The sequence below is a fragment of the Lycium barbarum genome, chromosome 10 (assembly GCF_019175385.1).
Source record: "Lycium barbarum isolate Lr01 chromosome 10, ASM1917538v2, whole genome shotgun sequence".
Classification (NCBI taxonomy): Eukaryota; Viridiplantae; Streptophyta; class Magnoliopsida; order Solanales; family Solanaceae; genus Lycium; species Lycium barbarum.
In genome coordinates this window covers 69,972,198-69,991,535 of record NC_083346.1, presented here as the reverse complement: position 1 = coordinate 69,991,535, position 19,338 = coordinate 69,972,198, and the positions used below count along the sequence as shown (strand labels likewise).

General features: G+C 35.5%; 1 protein-coding gene across 2 annotated transcripts; it reads right to left on the bottom strand.

Annotated features, from left to right (window-relative positions):
• Positions 1–536: 536 nt before the first annotated feature.
• On the bottom strand, positions 537–15,005 carry LOC132615416 (two-component response regulator-like PRR37). 2 transcript variants are annotated; one of them, XM_060330020.1, is made up of 9 exons: positions 14,754–15,005; positions 12,824–13,306; positions 6,208–6,369; positions 5,963–6,096; positions 5,552–5,734; positions 2,707–2,893; positions 2,140–2,578; positions 1,261–2,059; positions 537–905 (listed from the first exon to the last, which is right to left on the bottom strand). In XM_060330020.1, exons 2-9 carry the CDS (start codon positions 13,179–13,181, stop codon positions 798–800), a joined length of 2,370 nt encoding a protein of 789 aa, XP_060186003.1. In that variant the 5' UTR covers positions 13,182–13,306; positions 14,754–15,005; the 3' UTR covers positions 537–797. The 2 variants fall into 2 exon arrangements, with proteins under 2 accessions (XP_060186003.1, XP_060186004.1); XM_060330021.1 differs by having other exon boundaries at positions 5,573–5,734.
• Positions 15,006–19,338: the final 4,333 nt, after the last annotated feature.

Sequence of the window (19,338 nt, the reverse complement as noted above, 5' to 3'; positions counted from 1 at the left end):
GAGGTGTATTGGGAGGCGGGGACAACACAATGAATGTGAAATTTCATTTGTGGAACTTGATTTTCCTGCTTCTCCTAGAGAAAATGTTTTTAAATAATTTTGACCAACCCAATATGAAAAAATTAAAAAATATTTTTTGATAAATATTCTTCTCCATACCAAACACACGCTTTATTTATTTTAAACCTCCAAAATTTTGCTTCTTTAGTGAATATTGAATATTGTGTCCCTTTGTATTTGCTAATTCTCCTTCAAAACTTCCTCATAAATAATTTGTTCTTTAAAATTATTCAATTATGACTAAGAAAAATAATTACCAATAAGACACAATTAATGTGCTGTTAAATTAAATTAATTATACAATAGAAAAATGTGATACAAATAATTTATATTTTTATAATTAAATTTTGTTATTTTTAGATCATGAGTTTGAGCCCGGACTTAGCACGAGCCTCATGCAACTAGTGGATAAAATAAGTACGAAATTGTAACAATGCGAGGGACTTTGGAAAAGCAGTTTTAAGCACACCAGAAAGCACAGCATACTGAAGAATTTATTAGGGTATCCCAACATCTAGAAGTTCAAAATAAGTATCTTCAAACCGAATATATAACAAAGATGTCTTCATAGGACTCCCCAATTAATATGATCTCCAATAAGCAATTATTACTAGACAGCAATACCTCAACTAAATAAATTTAGCTGTAGAACCAAACTGCTTCCTCCGTACCTAGACGATCAAAGTTAAGCTTCTTGAACTCATTTTACATGAACCATCCAATTAAAATGGTAGGGGTCAGGAATTTGTATCATTGCTTTTACTTTTGTCTGCATCCTGACGCACAAATTGCCCTCGTACGCGTGGCCTCTGTTCTGCGAGTCTCTTTCTACTCTGGTACCGGACCTAAAATGTATGGAAAGAAAATTAAGATAAGTTTTGCCCTCTGCCATCTATTGATAGTTCGATAGCTTCAAAACCAAGAAAAGCTAAATTCTGTGAGTCCAAGTTTGAACGGCAAAGAACTTTTAGATTTCATCGATGAGATATAGTAGGCAAAGTTGCATCATTGACTTCATGTGCAAATTATTGTACGCAAAAATATACTATGATAAAAGGAAAAATAAAACAAAAGAATTGATATGCTGAACGGCATAGAAAGAAGGTTAAGTGGGATTTCAACTAACTACAGAATTTGGTTGGATTTAAGCAGAACTTCAATTATATATTGCAACCATAGTGATGATCCCATAAAAATTACCTTCTTCTCAAAGCACCTCTCCTTCCTCTTTTGCCGGAATTTAATCAAGGCAGCCACCCTTTGAGCCGAGTGATCGCCACTTCTGCTTGCACTTCCACTCCCACTGCCAATTTCACATTTTTCACCAGTTTCATTTTCAGCAACCATATTTGTTCCTTCAGCAACTACAGCAGTGCTGCTCCCATTTTGGCCACTGCTTCCATTTTGCCCATTGCTTCCATTGTTACTTCCTGATGCACTTCCATAATTAGCCGCATTTCCTTCAACAGGAGTACCTACCATATCAGATGTTCCGTAATCTGGATCAGCTTCAACGGCATTTCTCAGACACGAAGCATCAGTGTTAAGCAGTTGCTGTTGCTGCTGCAAGTTAAGCACATGGTGGTGATGGTGATGGTAGTGATGATGGTGGTGCTGAACTTGAACCTTCTGGTGCATCGACCTTGCTTGGGCCAGGGCTGCCTTTGCAGCATCTTGCTTTCCTGGAACCATAGGTTGATGAGAAGAATTATGTCCATGTTGCACTAGTTGAAATGCGGAACAGGGATGGGCATTGACTGCAGGCTTGTTAATTGGCTTGTCAGTTAATGTTTCTGGTTTGATGAAGAAATTATTGGTCGAGGAGCCCATGTCATTGTTGTTACTACTCCCATTTGAGCGCTGGTTAGGGGTACTGCTTGACTTAGATCGCAAGTTATGCATTGATTCTGTTTTTGCAACATCTGAACTATTATTAACTGGTGAACAGCTGCCCACGTTTCCTGTTGGAGCCTGATTAGCAGTTGAACCAGCATTATACCTGTATGTGATGAGAATCGATTAGCAACAGTAGTTTCTTTAGTCAGGTTACTGAGTTTTAGTGACAGTTGAATCACATGCCTAGAGAACGCTGACAGGTCTGAATGTCTGAGTATATTGCGCTCTTGCACACCAGTCCCATTCTCTCCAACATCTCGAAGTTGCTTCAAACTAAGTTCAAGTGAAGGCATGTCTTTACTGTCATAGGTGCCAATTTCTTTGATGTTTGTGATCTTGGAAGGATCGTTTGGAACTTCATTGGCCGTACTTTCTACTTGAGGCATACATGTGTTGGTTATGTCACCCATATAACCAACATCCTTGCTCTTCAGGTCATCTTCCCGTGTTTCCTTGTTGAGCTCTAGGTTTCTACCCATTTTCTCATTATCTTTGGGATCTAATTCCATATCTTTGTCCTTCATAGAAGCTGCTAAACCATCCCTAACTTTACCTGTTAGGCCTTCAAGCTCTGGAACATTACTGGCGCCTATGTTCAAATCTTTACCCATTCTAGCATTTCCTGAGATGTGAACCACATCATGGATATAACAGATTAAATAATAACACAACAAAAAGTAAACAGCATAAAGAAAAATTGATCTAAGATGTTTTTGTTATTCCCAAGGGGCTTGGAAGAGCCACACCTACCCAGTTCATCCTTCTCATTGAGGCACTCTCTGGTGGCATATGCAGGCACCCAGGTAGCACTAAGTGCTTCTGGCCTTGAATGGATAACCTGGGCACAAGTGCTATCAGGGGGATCATCAGCCAATTCATTCCATGGTGACATGGGTTGGGGGCTGTCAACTTCTACAGCCCTTTTGGACCATGAACTCTGCCAAAAAAGAAATAAGAAAAAGATTTACAATGGAAGAATGTTACTGCAAGCCCTTATCTGATATGGATCAAGAATATGGATCAAGATGTTAGGAGTTAATAATTCCAGAGTTTGCTACAATAACCTAGACACAAATCCACAGACATGAGCTAGCTTTTCGGTTTTTGCTACCTATCAGTATGCAATATGTATTATCCTGTACATGAGATGTGTTTAAATATGAACGTTGAACTAAATTTGGGTGGGCTCAAACATGTTGAGTCAATGCATGGTTCATGATCCACGCTGGAAGTTTACTCGAGTCAAGATAAGTGGGTCATTTAGGCTAAACAATGGGTCATAATAACCAACCCACATAAGTCAACACCATTATAAAGAGAGTGAGTGTGAAGAGAGAGATACACCCGCAAAACCAAATCAAAAGCTTTCTTTGTCTACAAAGAGTGCGCGTGAACAACTAGAGACAAAAATATCCCTAACTAACCAAATAGATTTTATTTCTATCTTTACAGTGTTTTCTTATGGATCAATTAAGGTTACATTAGGTGCCCAAATTGACCCAGACTTTTGAGGCAATTCTAGTTGTCCAATTGAACCATCCATGAACATGTTCCTAATTCAACCAGCACAAAGTTTGGGTATAGTTTCAGCCTTTCTTTGTCAAGTTTGTAATGAAGAGAGGGGATAAGAGTCTAAGCAACTCAAACTAGATAGGAGGTAACTGTTAGACACCCTACAGGTTTTCACACAGGAAAAAGGGAATCTCAGAGATCATGAACCTGCTTGATTTGGATTATTTTGCATGAGTCAATCAACTTCTTTCTGATTTAACAATTTTCATTAATCAAAATCACTATTAGTCTGAGCTATTATCTCAATAAAACTAGTTATGATCGCTCTTATATAGAATCAGAAATAGTTAACGTTATCCAAAACAAGATTTCAGTAACTGCGCCAGCATAATTGTTTGACCACATCGTTCTACATAGCTATTTATCTACTAAGCATTAGGGCAATCTCAGGAAAAAGGTATTACGGCAATCATATGTGTGTGTGTATGTAGGTTTTTAACTACTACATGGTTGTAGTAGGTTGGCAGTGTACACACTTTTTTATTACTAAAATACCCCTGCATCTCATTAAAATAGGAGCTTTTCGGTCTTTCACCTAAATTCCCCAATTTCCCTCCATACGATTCCCAGACCCCCATCAGCTTCTCTGATCTAATCCACTGTTCTCCGCCAATTTCCTATCTTAAGTTCGGTACTTCCCACCACTTCTCTGTCCGGTTAATAGTTAGGTTAACATAAAAGTTCCTTATTTACAAAACAACGCAAAGAATTGAATCCATTCTTATTTTCTCTTCTCCAGGGATCAAAAAATCAAAATTATCCAAACACAGAATAACTTCCAAGAAATCGATATAAAACTCAACTTGAAAGCATGTTTAAGTTTTGATTGGTGTCGGCTCATTCCTAACCTAAAAGTGACTGGGTTATTCCAACTGGTGTCGGCTTATTGCTAACCTGGGTTAATAAGTTCTAAGTAACCTGGGTTTGCTGACCTTAAATCATCCAATCTTGATTGTTGTCTGGCTAGTCGCTCATGATGGGAGAGAAAAGAGTTTCAGGGCTTTTGGATAAAATCAGAAGTGAGTTTCTGGATGATGACAATAGAAGAGTTGCATTACAGCTTGTTCTCTGTTCCTTTTTTTGTACTTACGAATAAAATGACAATTTTACCTAATAATTTATCGAAGGGATAGATAATTAACTGGGGTAGTTGGTTATCTATCACAGTAAAGTCTAGAAACGTTCATTAACAGACAGCTTAAAAGTACTTGTACATATGGATGTTTGCTGACCTTAAATCATCCAATCTTGATTGTTGTCTGGCTAGTCGCTCATGATGGGAGAGAAAAGAGTTTCAGGGCTTTTGGATAAAATCAGAAGTGAGTTTCTGGATGATGACAATAGAAGAGTTGCATTACAGCTTGTTCTCTGTTCCTTTTTTTGTACTTACGAATAAAATGACAATTTTACCTAATAATTTATCGAAGGGATAGATAATTAACTGGGGTAGTTGGTTATCTATCACAGTAAAGTCTAGAAACGTTCATTAACAGACAGCTTAAAAGTACTTGTACATATGGATGTTTGTGCGTATGAGAGAAAATTCAATTTGAAAGCCCTGCTTGGAGAAGAGAGTAAAGTAGTCTGGCAAAATGAGAGGAACAAGTTATTGAGAAACCTGGTGGGCAGGATTGTACAGAAGCAATAACTACCAAGGAGCTGGATTATTGGAGCCATTATTTGTATTTTTTTTAATTTTTTTTTGAAACTGGTACTGTTAAGGAGCCATTATTTGTTTAGCACAACAGATATACGTATTGGTCATGCCATCAAGATAACCAACAATTTGTGAAAACTACCAAACTTCAACGAAATGTCTGACAGCTAAAAAAATGAACTTCCGTTTGCTTGAATTATTCAAGCCCATCAACTTACGATACTAAATAGAAAGAAGAAGAAACTGGGTTATCCCCTTGTTTGAAAAAAGGGGAACGGCACAGGGACATGCAGGGCAGTTGCTACAACATTAGAAACCACTAATAGAAGAGAGTCATGCCAAACTACAGCAGTGAAGAAAGAATACCTGAGTGCCACTTCCATTTACCTGAGTGCCACTTCCATTGTCACTTCCGTCCCTATCGTCCAGATCAAAGCTCCCATTCTCAGCTTTATCATTGCTATCAGAGCTGTTTTCTGACTTTTCAACACTTTTAGATTTCGTCGACTTCTGAGTTTGTATACCACTTTCACTTCCGCTTCCACTTGACTGAGGAAAGGATAAGAAATCAAAGCAAAGTGGGTCACTCAATATGCAGTTCGTACTAGTGTCTTTCTAAGAAAACATGAAAAAAAAGAGGTCTACAAGAATGACATGTTAAAAAGTCCAGTTCAAATGGAGTCAAATAAGATGCTTCCAAACCAAGAATCGGTGCCGAGGTTTAAGAGGGCATTCCCAAACTTCCAGTAACAAATGAAGATGACTGCATAAACTTACACTATGGCATTTCCTCCAGACATGCTGCCAGAGATTTTTAAGCTCATTCTTTCGAATAGGCTTCACTAAAAAGTCAACTGCGCCCTTTGACAAACACTTAAAGACTATACCCATAGAGTCATTAGCAGACATCACTGCACACAAAACTCATCAGATGGAGCAGTTAAAAGTATCATATTGTCAAAATATATAGCAAAATTTTGAATATGAGTAAACAAAATAAATTATGTGGGAATGATACTTACTAATCACTGGAACATTCTTCCGAGTTTTGTGGTTCATAATCTTTGACAAAAGACCAATGCCTGACAAATACGGCATGGCCACCTCCGTTAGAACAAGATCAACATGGTTAGTTAGATCTTCTAGAATCCTCCATGCTTCAAGGGCATAACCCACAGCTATAACTGCCAATGTTTCATCATAATAGATTCGATAAGAAAACCAAAAAGAGAGAGAACAGATCAAGAAAATAAAAATCAGCAAGTCTTGGTTCTCTGTCAAACAATTGAGTTTCAAAAATCTTAATAGATCCACATCCCGACGAAAAGAAATACTGTCTCAGAACTAGATTTTTGCCCTTTATCTAGTACATATCCTCTTATGCATATTTACCTGCTTCACTTCACAAGCAAGCTAACTTACCCAGCAAGTAAGGAGTAACGGAAACAAAATGATGTTGGGGCACCCTTTTACAGAATCAAGTAATATCATGTACTAAAGAAGCACAAAAGAGATGCACAATGTTTTTTTAGGCTTCTTAACAACAGAGCTGCAAGTACTTGTTATGAAGTGAAAGACCTACAAGTATATATAGATTACTTGGAAGTTACAGTATGAAATTACTTCATCCAGATCCTTTGACTAGCGGGAGTTGAAGGAGGACAGGTATCATAATTATACCAATAGCATCTACTGAGGGAAGAAAACCTTCAAATTATGATGCATACAACAACTACTACGACGCCTTAATCCGAAACAAGTTGGGGTTAGATATATGAATCCTCATTGATCATGTCGCTCCATTTAAACTCATCTCATATTACATTACCACTTAATATAAGAGAGAACTTCCGCTTTTGGTCGTCCTCACGGGGATAAAGTTGGAATAAAAATATTGTACTTTTATGAGTGATGTGGGTCCCATTTGGATGAATTTTACGTTCAATTTTTGCAAGTGCTTGCATCAATTTGGCTTAAGGGACACGTACACCAATATTTTCAATAAGAAAGTAATGGGCCCATCTTAATTGCCCCCTTCGTCCTAATTTATGTGGCCTTTTGAATTTCGAAAAAATCAAACTTCTTTTCTTTGATCATGATTTTTTCACGTCTTTTTAGTATTTTGAGTTGTCAATTATTGTGACTTGTAGTATCTTTTACGTAGTTTTTAAATATGTAAATTTTATCTCACAAAACTTGAAGATTCTTTGTCCGAAGACATAGTCAAAATTAATAGGTTTGCCCCTCGAAATTCAAACCGTGCCACATAAATTGAGATAGAACAAGTATCATTTTATACTTAACTGAGTGACAGTTGGATGACTATTAACTTATCTATTAAGTTACCGTAATGTTTAAAAAACAAATATTATTACATGTAAATTGAAAGGTTAAGTAAAATCTAAGAATATTAGAAGAAACTTGCTTTGGATCAACTTGAATATGATACTCTCTTCGTCCCATTTTGACGGTCGTTTTAACTTTTTTCACGTCCATTGAGAAAAATAATAAATACAACGTATAGTTTACTAATACCCTATTTATTAGATGTTTTATGAGAATTAAATAGTATTGAAAAGAACTACTTCTTTAATGTTAAGGGTATAGTTGAAAAAAGATGTCAGCTTTAGTCTTGAATTCCTAAAGTGATGATTATTTCGGGATAATTTTTTTAAGCTAAAGCGACTATTAAAATGCGCCGGAGGGAATATTATTATAGCTTCCATATGTTAGCAACTTAATTTACTTTTCCATATTTTATTCCACAATATTAACATTTCTGAATTTTCATTTGATGTACTTTTTATATCGTAATTTTAGTGTGAATTTATATGAATATCTTAATCTTTTTACATAAGTTTACCTATTAAAAAAGGTACTTTAAATTATTACTTTTTTCATAGTTAACATTATTCGAAAAAAGTTGTATTTAAAAGATAATGTAGTACTTCGACTCAACAAATAATAATGAATTAAAGGGAAGTGAACTGTTCACGTTATAATATTTAGGACAAAAAAATTAAATTAATTATGAACCTTTAACTCATTATTTATTATTTTGTCATGCCACAACGTATGACGTTTACATGGTATATTTTCCTTACAAATTATTCATGAGAGATCTAATAAGCACACATTAAATGACAATAAATTGTATTTTTTTTGATGAAGTAAGAAGTTTCCATTAAGAAAGGCAACTGGAAGGTGCCATTTACAAAAGCAAAAGCTTGGGAGCTTTTGGAGCAAAAACAAAATCTAGTAAGCTTTTGGCGATAAATTGTATAATAAGGACAATAAATTGTATAAATGACAATAAATTGTATAATAAGGACAAGCCTCAATTGAGATGTGTAAGTAAAACTTGCTACCAATTTTAAAAATTACTATAGCTGATATTCAGCAATAGTTATTATAATGTAGATTTCATTTAAAAAATCAATAAATAAGGAAAAAGAAAAATAAATATCTTTTCTAAAGATAAATGTTTGGAAGAAAAGGGTAAGCTAAAAGTTCAATTTCTTTTTTTTAGCTTTTAAATATTTTTTGTTTTTTTTCTAACTTGGAAGAACATCTACTGAAGTATTGTGCGGTGTCTAACTTTTAATTATTGAATGGTACATCTACTCTTTATTCACAAGTTAACTTCGTTGATTTAATCATATCAATTTTTTTAAAAAATATTTCTTGAATATCGGGACAAAGTGGGAGTGGCATCAATGGCAGACAAGATGAGGGAAGCGAGATTGAGGTGGTTCGGGCATGTGAAAAAGAGGTGCGAGGATGCACTGGTAAGGAGGTGCGAGAGGTTGGCTGTAGCAGGAGTTAGGAGGAGTAGAGGTAGGCCGAAGAAGAACTGGAGGAGGTGATTAGACAAGATATGGCACAACTTCAGCTGACTGAGGACATGACCCAAAATAGAAAGGTATGGAGGTGGGGGATTAGGGTAGAACATTAGAAGGTAGCTAAGAGTTGTCGACTTCTATGTGGGGAGGGAGGGGACGGGTCCCCTCCTCTCCTCTTTTCCTTTTAGTAGGAGTATATCGATATCGCGTACTTTCTTATTCCTTGATTTGTATTACTATCTGTTGCCACATTTTTTTTGTATCTTGTTATTTTGCTATCTCTTTTCCGACATTATTGTGCTTGGTACCTTTTCTGAGCCGAGGATCTACCGGAAACAGCCTCTCTACTTCACAAAGGTAGGAGTAAGGTCTGGGTACATCCTCTCCTACCCTCTCCAGACCCCACTTCTGGGATCACACTGGGTTTATTGTTGTTGTTTTCTTGAATATCGATATTTCTTTTTGCAACAAATGGGTTAGCCAGTGAAATTAATCCTACATATAGCAAAGCTCAATTTGATTATTGGGACTTGATATTTTCAAAAGCTTTCATTAAATGGAAAAGAGGAAAGCTTTTATGCCATACATTGTTTGAAAATAAAAAAGAAAGTTCAAAACAAGAAAAAACTTCTCTAACTTTGAGATACTTTCGAATAATTTAACCTTTTAAAAGTCGTTAAAAAATATCGAACTAGTTTTTCAATAACATGATGTAATAAAAACAAGGCAAGTATTAAAAATAGTAATTACAAATTTAATTTTAATGTCAATCTACTCCATCATACATATCCTTTATGGATTTATATAATTAATACGAATTTCATTCTTCTCCAACACCCATCAAATGACTTTTAAAGGTACTTTCATATGCTATATCTAGGTCAATTAACACCATGTATATATTCCATCCTCTCACGATAAATTCCCATCAATTTCCTTAGCAAGAATATAATCTCCGTTGTAGATCTATGAGGTATAAATCCAAGCTAATTTTTGTTACTCTTATACTGTCCTTAAGTTTATGCTCGATCACTTTTTCCCAAAGGTTCATGTTATGTCGAAAGTATCTCTTTCTAGGAGAATATTAGGTACAAAAGAAACATTGAGAAAATTAGCCTCTACCAGAAACATTATATACAAGGCGATAAAATCCTCAAAGATTCTAGCAATGCTTTGCCTAAATGCATTATATTGCAGTGGATGTGTCAATGTATCAATATATTGTTACTAATGTACGCTTTAAAGCAATTGCTTGATAAATGAACTTCTAAAGAATGAGGCAATTCAAGAGAAACTATCATCCATGTTATTCATTTATTCATCTGATCTCCGCAAATGAATAATGTTTAACCCAATTGATGCAAGAGATCCAACAAGACCTTCTTGTCTAAAGACAATCACTAATATTGTCTTACACTAGCTAGGGTCCAAGAAAATGTATTAGGAACCTTTGCGACAACATTAGAAAAAGATTTTTGTTTTTGTGTTAGCTAGGTAGGTCTTGCCTCTACCTTGTGACTTACTTTGTCTTAAAACCTACACACACACACCCATGATGCTATTAAAGTGGTTATGCATTCTGAATTAGTCTTTTATATCATGCTTATTCAAGAATTAGCTGTTATTTGTTTTCAAAAGTGAATTCACGTGCCCTATGCCATTGATGTTTTATATTATTGTTTCAATGAAGAGAAAGGGATCATCATAAAATTTTCGGGTTGGACTCTATAATCGTTCCACTTCACCGGCCATAAGACATATCAAGATAGATTCATAATAGTGGGAATCACATCTATGAGAATATCTGCCAAAGCATCTCCAGTTAGTGTTTCAATGATGGGAAAGGTGATCAAGCTACCTATAGTTTTCTGGACCAATTGTTTAGCCAATCTTTGCTTGCTCAAAGACGAGCAAACATTTGACTAAAAAATACTACTTGTGCTTTATGCAATTTGTCCTCATTTGGATGTCATAAATTGATATTTTGTCGTTTGAATACGCCTAAACTTGTGTTGTTTAGGTGTTAGGTGCAATTGGTACGAAGAAAATGATTTTTAGACATATATGCCAAAACACATGAATTGAACTTAAGATCTCACATGAGGCAGACCAGCTGAAGATTGGAAGAAATTGGGAAAAGGAGGAAAAGAGGACATCACGCGGTAAAAAGTGAAACATAACGCATTGCACTGAGCCAATCTTCCACTCTAATTCAGTGTGACATACTAGGAAAATAGGAAGGAGTGGGGTGCTACACCGGAAAGGCTAAAGATAGAAAATTTTATTCACTTGCACAGTGGCACATCACACTGGTTCCGCTGTCGTGAAGCATTTTTGGGGCAACTTCGACATTTCCTATGTTTTAGGAAAAATCTATATACACTTGAGGCCTTTTGGGGGACTATTGTCAAACATTTGGGAGCCATTTTGGGAGACTTTGGAGAGGAGAAACTTAAAAACCTTTAGGGAAAATTTGAAAATTTTGAAAATGTTGCACTCTTGTGCTTAATTGTATATTTATTATGGGAGTACTGAATTTGCATGGTATTTTAGACTAAAACTAGTGTGCATACTACTTATCTCTACCCTACTCATTTTATTCAGCACACGACAGTATAGTGGGACACAATTGTGTCAGAGACGATTTGTCTATGATGTCGAAATGGTAGAGTCATGTAATGTTGTGATCATCTAGTTGACTTTATTGAATTGAAGTTGGGTAAACCGGTAAAGTCAATGAGATAAGACATATGATAATTGTGATGAATCTGAAAAGAAAAAAATACAATAAATCAATGAAAGAATATTTATTTGTGGACGGAGTACAGAGCACACAAGCAACAAAGGGAAAAGCAAGATTTAGCAGTTGGATTTGACATCTCAAATGTCAGAACTTGAGTGAAACGGCTAACGATAGGATCTCTGTAAATCATCAGAAATCATAACGATAGGATCTGCCAAACACTACACTATTTGTTAAACCAAGGCTATGCTCTACTGCATCCATGAGATAAAAAAATTTAACTGGATTGACAAGGCAATATGGCAGTCTGATAAGACAAGAATCCAAATTTCCAGGACATCATTAGATGCATGAAGATGAATTAGCTGGGTAGTTTCATCAAAAGTTTCACTACAGGAATGTGTTCAACATGCCCTTTATAAAATTGAGCAGACAGCTGAATAAGGGCTGGGACTGGATACGTACTGGGATAAGTTGCATAAATCAAAAAAATTCCAGCTGGATACGGACTAGGATCTGATGTTACAAGAGTATGGCCTCCACATACTGTATTATTTGGGATCCAATCTGGCTGTGTTTTTTTATTCCTACAAAATATGCCAGAATTCTTATTGTCCACCATAGGGAGGTCAAGTAAGTTTTATGGAAAGAAGTAAGATTTCCCAGTACACTCCCAGTTTGAAGCATCAGGAAAGGAAAATGAAGTATGATTTAGTTTCACTGTGTGTTTGACTAAAAAGGTAATGTATACTTTTTAGAAACGTAAACTTTCACATATATTTGAAACCAATAACTTCATAAAACTTTAAACGCAAGACTAACAGCTGTAACATCATAGTGCAGCACAAGAATGCACTGAAATATGTAAAATCATTAACAGGAAAAAATGGAAACAGCCAAAAGTCAGGTACAAAGCAAATATGAATTTGTATATGCATATACCTGCATATTGAAGTGTATATGGCACACACACAAAACACTTGGATGGGAGAAAAAGTTGCCTGTGTTGAGTTACTCACGAAATTTTTGAGGAAACAAGTAATAACAACAAACCTTCATAACTGCAGTTTCGCAGCAATGCACTGACAACATGACGAGTTGAATCATCATTTTCCACCAGCAGAACCTTGAGGGATCTAATAGGAAGAAAACGATCCCACCTAACCAAAGGCCCTGGAGGCTGTTGCTGCTGTGTTTGTAGAACAGCCTGCACTTGTACCAAATCTCGCTGTGTTTCATTCCCACCTTCGACATCCTCATTAATCCTTGACTCATCTTCCTCTGAGAGCCCCTGTCCCTCACCAGTAATTCCATCCCTTACTCCATTCTGTCCATCCTGTATGCTATGACGATTGAGTTCCACCAACCTTTTAGTTGGGGGACCATTTGAGTCCATCCGAACTCCTCTCATCAACCAGATTCAAAAAGTCCAATGATGAATAAGGCTGCGGATTGAGTCTCTAATTTTGAAGAAAAATTGCACATGCCGTTGTCTTCAAGTGCTAACGTTTTAGTTATGCAGCTCTTCAACAAGTCCTATACCAAAATTCATGCACGTCAACAACCTTACTTATAGCAAGTGATAATGAAACATAAATGGGAGATAAGTAATTAAATATCTTACTAAAGTGCTTATCTTACACAAAATTTGCATGCATCTTAAACTATGAAAAAACATCCACTGATCTACAAAATTGAACCCCAAGAAAAACCAAGACCGAGAACCTTATGCAGTATGCACCCAACACAACCTCCTCTCACCTTTTCCTCCCCCTCACCCCAACCACAATACACACACAGCATCAGAATAACAACAACAACATACCTGATCCCACAGGTGGGGTCTGGGGAGGGTAGAGTAAACGCAGACCTTACCCCTACCTCGTGAAGATAGAGAGGCTGCTTCCGAAAGACCCTCAGCTCAAGAAAAACATTTCAAAACAGTTGAAAAAGGAATGCGGCAATAAATAAGACATGAAAACTAATAAGGAAAGCGTACAGTTACCAATTTAAAAAAAAAAAAAAAACTAATAAGGAAAGCAGTACATAGAATTCTGAAAAAAAAGAAGCAGTAACAACATCGAATTAATGTGTAAACTGAAGTACAACAAAAACACAAGTGGTAACATAAATCGAACAAGTGCAGCTTTAATTGATTAAGAAAACTTTCAATTTTCTAGGCTTGAACTTGAGCCTAATCAAGAATCAAAAAGCTTCCATTTTTATTATTTTCAAAATAAATAATTATTGATCACAGGCTTCCTTTAATTCTGAAAGCTATGAATTATATTTCTAGTTAATGCTCTAGTATTAATAATATATTCCGTTATCCCAAAAAAAAAAAAAAAAAAGGAATTACATTTCTACTGCACTAGGCAGCATGAAATGAAATCAACTGAACATCAACATAAAGCTTAACTATCCAACTACTCAAATTTCAGTTCATATGGGAGTCAAAACAATCAAGGTAAAATCAAGATCTTAAAAAGAAAAACAACATTTCACTATATAAAAAATAATGCAGATCATCTTCTTAAAAGTTCACACCTGTTTGGCCATGAGAATTATTCACTTTTTTCCAGATTTTTTTTTACTTTATTTGAAAATCAACGTTTGGCCATGAAAATTCCAAATACAACGGAAAACACCTAAAACCAAATTTTCACTTTCAGTACATTCAAACAACCAAATATTCTTTGCAAAAACTATTACCAAACACAACTCCAACTTCAAAAATTCCAAATAAAGTGAAACATATATGGTTTCTTTGGCCAAAACGCCTACTTAATATACAAACTCACTACTCAAATCCAAAATTTAGTTCATTTTCCATTGTTTTTTAAACAAATATATAAACCTGTTCTTACATCCAAAAGATCACAGAAATGAAAGAGAAAAAAACAAAGTCAACAAATTTCCCAAAATTAACTCAACAGATCCACCAGAATCAAGAACCAGGCAAATAGTGGATCACAAAAATTACCTTATAGACTTCATTAATCACAAAAAGAAGCTTATTCTGATATTCACTGCTAAATAAAAAAGGCTTCAGCAGAAAAACAATTGAAGTCTTTCAACAAATTTGTGTATAAATTCCAAATTCAACTATTTCTCCAATTCTTATAGACCCATCTTCTTGTTCTAGGGTTTGCTTTTTATGGGAAAAAATTATAAATTTCTAAAGGGGATTTTTTGGAGGTTTTTAACTGGTTGAGAAACGGCGATGAAAAAAGATAGAGAGAGAAATTATAGATACGAGATACTTATTATATTCGTGATGACGTGGCGGTGTTAGAGGCCAGGTTAGGTGCCACGTAAGTGACAACAAGGATGACACGTAGGAGTAATTTCAGTGACGTGGAGGTGAATCTAAAGACAGGCGCTTAATTGTTTAGGCCGGATCCTATTTGATTACCTGGATCCGATTTAGAGACACGTGGCGGCCTCTGTGATTAGCTTTATATTTGGGGTCGTTAGAATTTAGCAGGACCCCACATGGGATTGTTTTTTTTTATTTTAATTTAACTAAAGACAGACTAACTGAGATGAAATGACGATTTTGTCCTTCTGAACCTTTTCCTTTTTTAGTCCTTGTTTTTTAATTCCAATTGGATAATGTCTCAATCAAGCCAAAAAATATCTAGGAGGTTTTTTGCTGTCCGTTGCAACCCCATGATAGCATAAGCGTGCTTTTTGTATTTTCCTTCTTTGGGGGTAAAATGGAGTTAACTCCCCGGTGGTCATAACCTAAAAAAATTTTCTATAAAAATCATTTTAATTTTATTTAGGATAGTAAAATTATTCAACTATCATTTTTTTCTCAAAAAATACTTACACTTCAAAAGTCTTTTTCTCTCCTAGTTGGTATGCCATATCATTAAAGTTTCATCTTTTTTAATAATAAACATATTTAACTCATCAAACTCATTTGATCAAACCCACATTTTATACCTAATCTAATATGATCCGGTTGAAAAGTGGCAAAGGAATCAAACCATGCTTTCTATTAAGCCGCTTTTTCAAATATTTTTTTAATCTCAATTCAAATATATTATCTTTCAATTTGAATTAAAATTCAAGTAGTTAATCTTTCTATTCAAATTCAAATATTTTTAGATAACATTTTTTTCCCACATCAAACAACATATTCTTTCCACATAAAATAAAATTACACAAATAACATAAAAAATAGTTTAAATTTTAAAAAATCTAATTGAATCGTATATTTTTTAAATAATGAAGTATATTTTTTAAATAATGAAGTTATTATTAATTTTTACTTTGTATTTTGAGTTATTTATCTTTAATATGTAGTATGTAATTTTTGACATTTCAATTTTCATACCATCAAAATCTTTTTATTTCTCATGCAGAAGGTATAAAAAAATTAATTGTAAACTATTTATTTTAAAATATTATATTATTACTCTTATATTTTGTCTGAAACATTGTATCATTAGTTTTATATGAAATATAATATATTCCTAACTTATTTCATGTTAAGATAAAAATATTCCAACTTGTTAATATCTTGCAATATATTAAACTAAAGCCCTAAAGTAACTCAAACCCAAAAAAAAAAAAAAAAAATTTAAAACTTATCTATAGATTTATAAACTTCATCTTTAATTCAAAGTCATTTAGATTACATGCTAGTTTGTTCCTTTGCCCTTTTTTTATCATCATGTTTGATTGGGTATAACGTTTAAGACATGTGTTGGGTTAAATGGGTTTAATGAGTTAAATAAGTTTATTATTTTTAAAAAAGAGGTTTTAATGATATGGTATGCAATTGTCACGCCCCGAATCATGGCCTAGGCGTAACAAGGCACTCGGTGCCTAACTGTATGTGACCGAGTACACCCATAGGCTGGTTGAATCAACACGGGATATCAAAACATACAGGAATAGAGAAATAAGACTAACTCATGTTGATCTACTAAAAGTCTGACTGAATTATATTAAATGCGGAATTTACTTTTTAAGTCTAAAACATTTGAATAAATAGATGAAAAGCTAATACATCAAAGTTTGCTAATATCTGACTGACTGAACTGTGTCTATGAAGCCTCTAATGAATACTGAAAGATTGTCTAAAACTGGAAAGACTGAAAGCAGGATAACACTCCGAAGGAACTGGGCTCACCAAACAGCTGATACGTGCAAGTCCTAGCTAGCTGGGTCGTCAACCTGTAAGTCGTTGCCTGGATCGCTAGATACAGGCCCCCAAACAATAAAAAGAGACATCAACACATTTGAATTGTGCTGGTATGTAAAGCAATTGAAAGAAGAAATATAAGTATTGAAACTGAAACTGAAACTGAACTAAACAGGAAGGCAAATGTCACGACCCAGCTAGGGGCCACGACGGGTATTGTCACGACCCAACCCCGTAGGCCATGACTAGTGCCCGTATTGGACACCCAAACGTACCCAATAGCCCTAGCTAGCATATTAGCAGAGTATATCAATATAAACTTCAATTGGCGTTACTAAATATCGCATAGGCACAAGTATAACACGTAGAAGCCGATAAGGCCATCACAGATCATAACAACCCAAAAGCATATACAGAACCCACATGTGTGTCTACAGACCTCTACAGAACATAACAAAATCATAAGACGGGACAGGGCCCCGTCGTACCCCTGAATGGCGTATATATACACAATAACAGAAGGCTATACCAAGATGTAGGCTCCGGATAAAAGAGCGCTCCAAAATAGCGGAATAAAGTCCTAAGCGGGCGGATCAGCAAACCTGTCGACTGTACCTGCGCGGCATGAAAACGCAGCCCCCGAAGAAAGGGGGTCAGTACGGAATATGTACCGAGTATGTAAAGCAGGGAGTGTAGTAAACAAGCCAGAACAGAAATCGAAAATGTGAGTATGAACATAATAGGTATAGAACGTACCCGGCCCAATAGGGGTCTCGGTGGTATAAGTACATCATAATCATATGCATGAACATATATAATTATATGCCAATATCACAAACCGTACCCGGCCCATTACGGGACTCGGTAATATAAGCAAATCACACCATATGCATGCACACATATATATTTATATATAAATACCGTAGCCGGCCCTCTAGTGAGGGACTCGGTGAATGGAATCATCAGATGCCCTCCTGGCCGCCGTAGCCCGTCATCACATCAACACATCACCACATCCTCATCAGATATACATATACATACCGTACCCGGCCCTCTAGTGAGGGACTCGGTGAATAATGCAGTAGAAAGTGCACGATAACATACCCGGCCCGGGACTCGGTGAAAGAGATCATAGCACATGCACGAGCAGAGTAGTGAGAAACTGATGCACATAATCAAGACTCAATGAAATGATCGAACGTATTATCAGAGTATTCATAGCGGATCTCTCACATCACATATTTTTGTTAGAATACTTATACCGGAATACTTGTATCAAATACTCGTATCAGATGATTCATATCAAAATATTCATACCAGAATACTTATGTGCGAATGCTTATGTCGGAACATTTACATCAAACTACTTATGTCAGAAAACTTATATCAAAATGCTTATACCGGAATGTTCGTAGCGGAGATCTTATGTCAAAGAGGGCGTACAATTCATAACAAACTTGGAGTGGTTAGAATACCACCATTTAGTAGTCGGAACGGTAACCAAGAGTTTCCTTTAATTATCGTATAGAAGTAAGTCAAGTAGAACAATAGGAAGGGATTCGGGAATGGTGGACCCACCTCGGGTCAAATGAGGTGGCGTACATAATTTTACGTATTTTACACTTCCTAATATCCCTTATGAAAGTTTTAAAGTAATCGAGTCCTATTTGCTCAAGTTATAGGTGTTTAGACAACTTTTCTAATCATTAGCAACATAATCGATTCAATTCCACTGAATGAAAAAGGGAGAAATTTAATCGTGGATTCCGAAGAGTAGAGTCATCCCCGGGGTCCAAATTCAAACCTAACACGTCTAGGATATGCCAAGAGAAGAAAAGGTGGAGCTTTACATACCTTTCTTGCCTCTTTCGATCGCCAAAGCTCAAATCCCGTTTCGTCAAAAACTTACAAATGGTCACATTTACCAATTACTATTCATAAGGCTTAAAGTTCCAATTTTGATTTAGTATTTGTCTACCGAAATTTCGGCAGCACCTCCCCTATAAATACAACATCCCCGAGAATTCAACTCGGCCAAATTCATCAACACAACACCCAAAGCAACACCAACAACATCAAGAATCACAACAAAAATACATTCTAACATAAATGTTCCTCTTTTCTACATTGTGCAATAACTCCCATTCCAACTTAACAACCAATCTTTCATGCCAATATGGATTAGTATCCTTCCAAATCCATCAACTAACATAATAATCCACATTTAGAACTTCACTCCCATAATTACACAAAACTATATTAAAATCACATAATTTCCCATAACCATTTTTCTATAAATTTTTATACCAACTTGAACCATTATTCTTCCATTTCCATCACAAGGCCACAACAACACAATTAACATAACAAATAAAATTTTTACCATCCTTCTTCATCCACACAATTTTCG

Coding starts and splice junctions, on each gene's coding strand:
- LOC132615416 (XM_060330020.1), bottom strand. CDS start 13,181: ATGAGAGGAGTTCGGATGGACTCAAATGGTCCCCCAACTAAAAGGTTG. Junction 2,579..2,706: donor CAATGAGAAGGATGAACTGG/GTAGGTGTGGCT, acceptor TTCACATCTCAG/GAAATGCTAGAATGGGTAAA. Junction 906..1,260: donor AGAGGTGCTTTGAGAAGAAG/GTAATTTTTATG, acceptor CATACATTTTAG/GTCCGGTACCAGAGTAGAAA.